General features: G+C 42.4%; 1 protein-coding gene across 2 annotated transcripts in view; it reads right to left on the reverse strand.

Moving 5' to 3' along the window:
* Positions 1-31: 31 nt before the first annotated feature.
* The window catches only part of TRIM6 (tripartite motif containing 6), a 14,703-nt gene continuing 9,410 nt past the window's right edge, over positions 32-5,324 (reverse strand). For both annotated transcript variants that reach the window (XM_017507273.2, XM_037730956.1), the window contains 4 exons: positions 2,617-2,639; positions 1,249-1,349; positions 934-960; positions 32-713 (listed from right to left, as the gene is read on the reverse strand). In XM_017507273.2, coding sequence (XP_017362762.1) covers positions 148-713; positions 934-960; positions 1,249-1,349; positions 2,617-2,639 — 717 coding nt within the window. In that variant the 3' untranslated portion in view covers positions 32-147. The remainder of the gene's footprint in view (positions 714-933; positions 961-1,248; positions 1,350-2,616; positions 2,640-5,324) is intronic.

A 5,324-nucleotide genomic window follows, 5' to 3' on the forward strand; every position in this document is an offset into this window, starting at 1 on the left:
AAAAAAAAAAAAAAAAAAAAAAAAAAAAAAACAAAAAAAAAACAACAAAAGAATTGAGAACACAGAAAATCAGAAGATCAGAAGAGAGAACCACATGCTGATTAGCCTCAGGGCACTTATCAGAAGTGGGTGAGAACAGAAGAATATTCAAGAGTTTGGATGACGCAGGGTCATAGGAATCACACAGTTGCAAGGATTAAAATATGGACAAAGAGTGGTGGGAAAGTAATATTTAGAGAAAGTGTAGATGGGGAAGCCATTGTTTGTGACATTATAAAAGGAGACAGTGCCAGCCTCATAATCTAAGAAAACCCCAACACGGCGAGGGGGCACTGTCATGGAGAGGAGCAGGGAAGGGGAAGAATCCTCATAGGCCCTATATTCATGTTTATGCTGTAACCCAATCACCCAGTATCCACTCTGAGGCTGGTATCTGGAGTAAGCAGTGTGATTTTTAGCATACTGGACGAAAGAGAATGCAGGTGTCACTGAATTGCTGCATACCCCCAGGATCCAGGCAGTCTTCTTGGCCACATCTACCTCCCAGTAATGCTTCCCAGAGGAGAAGTGCTGGGAGCCCAGGACACTACAGTCATGATGCTTTTCCAGACAGGAAGGTCCAGATACTTTAGCTCCCACAAACCTCACCTGTCTAAGGTTTTTAGCCAGGACAAGATTTAAATTTGCTGTGTGCGGATTCAGAGTCACGTCCACTGTAGGAAAAGGAACAACATCAGCAGATGAGAATGGGGACATGGGTCTCATTATGCTGAGAAGAGGAAACACAGGAAGTGGTTGGAGGGACTGGAACTATCTGGTGGGGATGGGGAAGGCATTAACACCTAGGACCTGGGTGGATATGCCCGGGGAGGAGCATGTGAAAGGAGATCAGAATGTGCCAGCCCACAGCAAGAGGCCACGGCTTCTACTTACCCCAGTAGTTTTGGACATCTGTCAGCTCTGTAATGATAAAAAGAGTTAATAATGTTGAAGAGGACCAATTGTCTCATGTCTGGTGTCTCTCTCCTTGCTAAATTGAGGGGAATGCTGAGGAATCCTGTGAGGATGTTCCTGGCCATTTCATCTCCCCTTAAATACAAAGTACATCTTCTTCAGCACACTCTGTCTCTCCCTCTGGAACCTCCCTCTTTGCCACTCTGCTCAAATACCGACTATATCCTCTATGCTGTTTATTTCTTCCCACGACAGTCACTCCACATCCAAACGCTTTCCCCTGCATCTCCTTACCTCTAAACACTCGCAGCATCTTTTTCAGATCTGGGGCTCGAAACATACTTCTCAGCCTTGTAGGGAGAGCTTCTGGCTTCCTCAGGGTCCAGAACTCACTCCTAGAAAGGACAGGACTTCTGAATTCCCACACCGCTGACTGTGTGGGACCGCAGCACCCGTCCACCCCCGTCTCTCTTACCTCCCAAGCCTACAGATGAACTTCAGTCCTCCTTTGGGAAGAAACTTAGCGTCATTCTACAAACAGCCCTGGCACTGGAGCCAGGAGACCTAGACTAGAAACTATCATCTCCCCATCTACATAAACTTTTGTAAGATCTCACTTCATAAAGCCTCATTTTGATTTTCTGTTGTTGTTTTTAGAAAATAAAATAATTTTCCTTTCTCTATGTTCTAGAGATGTTATGCAATTCAGTAAAATAATAGCTGGGAAAACTTTTGCTACCTCTAAGAAAAGATATAAAATATTTTAAATCAGAGGGGCTGAAGATGTCTGGGCTGACAGGCAGAACACCAGGGGCCTGCTGCTGGGGCTCTGAGAGAGAAGCATTCTATTCAGAAGAGTCTGTGGGCTTAGGCCTTAGGATTTCTCAAAAAACCTTCAAAATTTCATTTTAGAATTTGCTGTCTCTGGGAATGTTACGCTGCCAGCCGGAGAAAAGATGTCCTCACCTCCAAATGGAGAGTGCAGATTTCAGAAGGGACAACAGGCTTCATATTTCATGTGTCTGTGAGGAGCATGAAGGTACCAAGTGAGCGAGCAACTTGAGATGTCACCTTGTCAGATGAGACTCTGGAGTATGTGACAGAGAACATGTTTGGCTCCTGGGTTAAATTATTATTTTCAAGAGCTCAGGCTTATGTTTTTATTGGAATTGAGACGAAAGAAAATCTAGGGAGCAAGGGCTGGGAGAAAGGAAAACTTAAGGCAGATATCCCAAGAGCAAATTCCCAGACTCTGTCTCAAAAAAAAAAAAGATAAATAAAATAAAAAATAAACAATTTATGGGCAAAGAAAATTCCTGTGTATATTGAGTAACTATAAACTTAAGAACCAGGGATGAAAGCATGCACAGAGGTTTATGGAGCAATACACTTAACAGGGTGCCTGGAGAGTCACTGATACTGCAGCTCTTGACTCTAGCAGTGCTGTCCCCAACTGGTGACCTCCCATCACCCACATTTTCCTACCATACGAGCCAGTTCATTCCCTTTATTTGAGGATGCCAAAACTCTCATGTGATGCACAATTCAAGACCACAGTCTTGCATCTTCTCTACTCTGATTCTTTTTCGCTTTCCCACTGATCATCGTTAAAGGAATCATTTGTCAGTCCAAGGGAACTACCTCACGTTCTCCTACACATACCTTTCTGTGACATCTCTCGCATCCTAGGAGGAAAAAGACAGGTTAAGTCAAGGAGTAACAGGTCATGCCCTTATTCACATTTTTCCTTCCATTTCCACCACCCCCTGAAATGATAGAAATAAAGATAATCCTAATGTGGAGGCCGCAAAGTAGAGATAAAAACCCAGGGCAGACTGTCCCTAAGAAGCCATGTGAAGACACCAAAATATAACTCCATTAATTCATCGGTGTCTTGATTTTTACAACATTGCGTGTGTGCACATGTGTGTGTAATGTTATGTACGTATAGCATGTATTATTTGTCAGGCATTGTGCCTGGCCCTAGAGAGCCTCATATGATGAAGTCATAATTTCCATCCTTGAGAAGCTTACATTCTGTTCTGCTTGCTGAAGATACGGCTCATGAGTTTTAAATATGGTTGTTTCTCAAACTTCACCTTCTCTAACCCTCTACCCTACCTTTGCTGACTTCATCCATTTCCTTCATTTTAACACACACATGTTGATGATTCTCAATCTGGACTTCTGCTCAGCTCTCTTTTCTTATGATTTTGATTAATATCTAGACCAGCAAATGAGTCACAGGCACCTTAAATGCAAGATGTTTAAAAGAAAAATCATTCCTGAAACTCTTGTCTCCCTTCTATCCTACTGAATCATACTAGTAACACTTAGTCACCAAATTCAAATAAAATAGGTAGTAACTACCACATATTTACCCTGGCATCCTATCTTTGCCCAAGTCAGCCCACTTCATACCCTTAATTTCATTTAGCCACCAGCTGTTCACCTTTATCACTGCCACTGCCAGTCTCATTTCGATGGAATTGGCCTATTCCCTTCCATTTGTTCCTTTTACCTCCTGCTCCACACATCTCAGTGACCCCTGGTCCATATAACACAGGATTAACTATTTTATCTGTAGTAGGGCTGTATTATGGTGGCATATCATAGAGACACAACTCAAACTAGCTTGAACATAGAGCATGGCAGAGGTGCTGTGTGTGTCAATCTGCAGTAATCACCCAGGACTGTATCAGTCTAACATTATGGCTCTACTGAGGAACTGAAATGAGGAATTCAATGTGTCATTTTGTGGCGGCTTCTCTTATTTTGGCTTTATGTTAGTGTCCATATGTTGAAGCTTTTATCTTGGCTATAAAGCCTTAATGGGCAACAATTCACACAGATGTGGAAAAGAGAAGGAAGAATGTCTATGATGGGAAAATTCCAGGAAATGTATTGTCAGAAAAGACTCAAGTTTAAATGCCTATTGGGCAGTCATACTAATGAATGTGGAAGTATCTAAACTAGCAACATGAATTGATGATTCATTTGCATTAATTTTTTTTTTTTTTAATTGAGACGGAGTCTCACTCTGTCACCCAGGCTGAAGTGCAGTGGGGCGATCTCGGCACAATGCAACCTCTGCTTCCTGGGATCAAGAGATTCTCCTGCCTCAACTTCCTGAGTAGCTGGGATTACAGGCATACATGACCACGCCTGGCTAATTTTTTTTGCATTTTTAGTAGAGACAGGGTTTCACTGTGTTGGCCAGGGTGGTCTCGATCTGACCCTGTGATTCATCTGCTTCGGCCTCCCAAAGTGCTAGGATTACAGGGATGAGCCACTGCACCCAGCCTAAAAAATATTCATAGTTTGAGGAGTGTTGAGAAGCCAGAACAAAAGAGTGAAGGAGAAAAGTATCAGGTAACAATATCAAGGAGGAAGACAAAAAGGCAAGAATAAAATGAAGATGCAAAGCAGGAAGCAGTGAATGAGAAAAAGCTCTAATAGGTAGAAAGTATCTACCATATGGCTCTAATACTAGGGCCCAAGAATATGTAAATAAATAATTATTCCACCAACAAAGAAAGAGCAAGAGGAAAGCAAAAAGGCAAATAAAAACAAAGAATATCTTACACTCTGGAGGTTACAGAATATTACAAGGTATATCATGCCTCAAATTCACAGCCATACTATTCATTCTATGCAGAAAACAGCTGCTAGAATTTCAACCTCAGTTCAAGTCCCTCCATCCAATCTCTCTAGGCTTGATACCTTGTAATCTTCAACCTACATACATATAGACCAGAGCCCAGACCTCAAACACTTGTTCAAATAACTATTACTACAGTACCTTAAATGATTTCACTCTATAGAAGAGAGTGAAAACAAAGAAAGGCTACTAATACATCATGTCTAAGAATTTAGCTTAGCATAAGTTTGCCTGTAACTACGCTGGGTAAGAAGCACTTGACAAATTCCCAATACAGCATCAGAGACACAGTGGTTCTTAACTAGGAGAGCACTGGGTTCTCCCTGGAGCTATCATGGCAATGTCTGAAGAAATTTGGGGCTGTCATATCCGGGGTGGTGCTGCTGCCATCTAGTGGGCAGAGGCCAGAGATGCTGCTAAGTTTTTGACAGTGTACAGGAGACCGCCTGGCGGCAAAGAATTATCCAGCCAGAAATGTAAATTGTGCCAAGACTCAGAAAGAAAGAACATAAAAAACATCCCTGGATGCAACAGATCTTCTCCACAGCATCAAATAAACTTTCAGACCACCCTTTATAAATAAACATGGGAGGCCAGGCGTGGTTGCTCATGCCTGTAATCCCAGCACTTTAGGAGGCCGAGGCGAGTAGATCAGTTAAGGTCAGAAGTTCAAGACCAGCCTGGACAACATGGTGAAACCCTGTCTCTA

Source organism: Cebus imitator, unplaced genomic scaffold (genome assembly GCF_001604975.1).
Source record: "Cebus imitator isolate Cc_AM_T3 unplaced genomic scaffold, Cebus_imitator-1.0 Scaffold370, whole genome shotgun sequence".
Classification (NCBI taxonomy): domain Eukaryota; kingdom Metazoa; phylum Chordata; class Mammalia; order Primates; family Cebidae; genus Cebus; species Cebus imitator.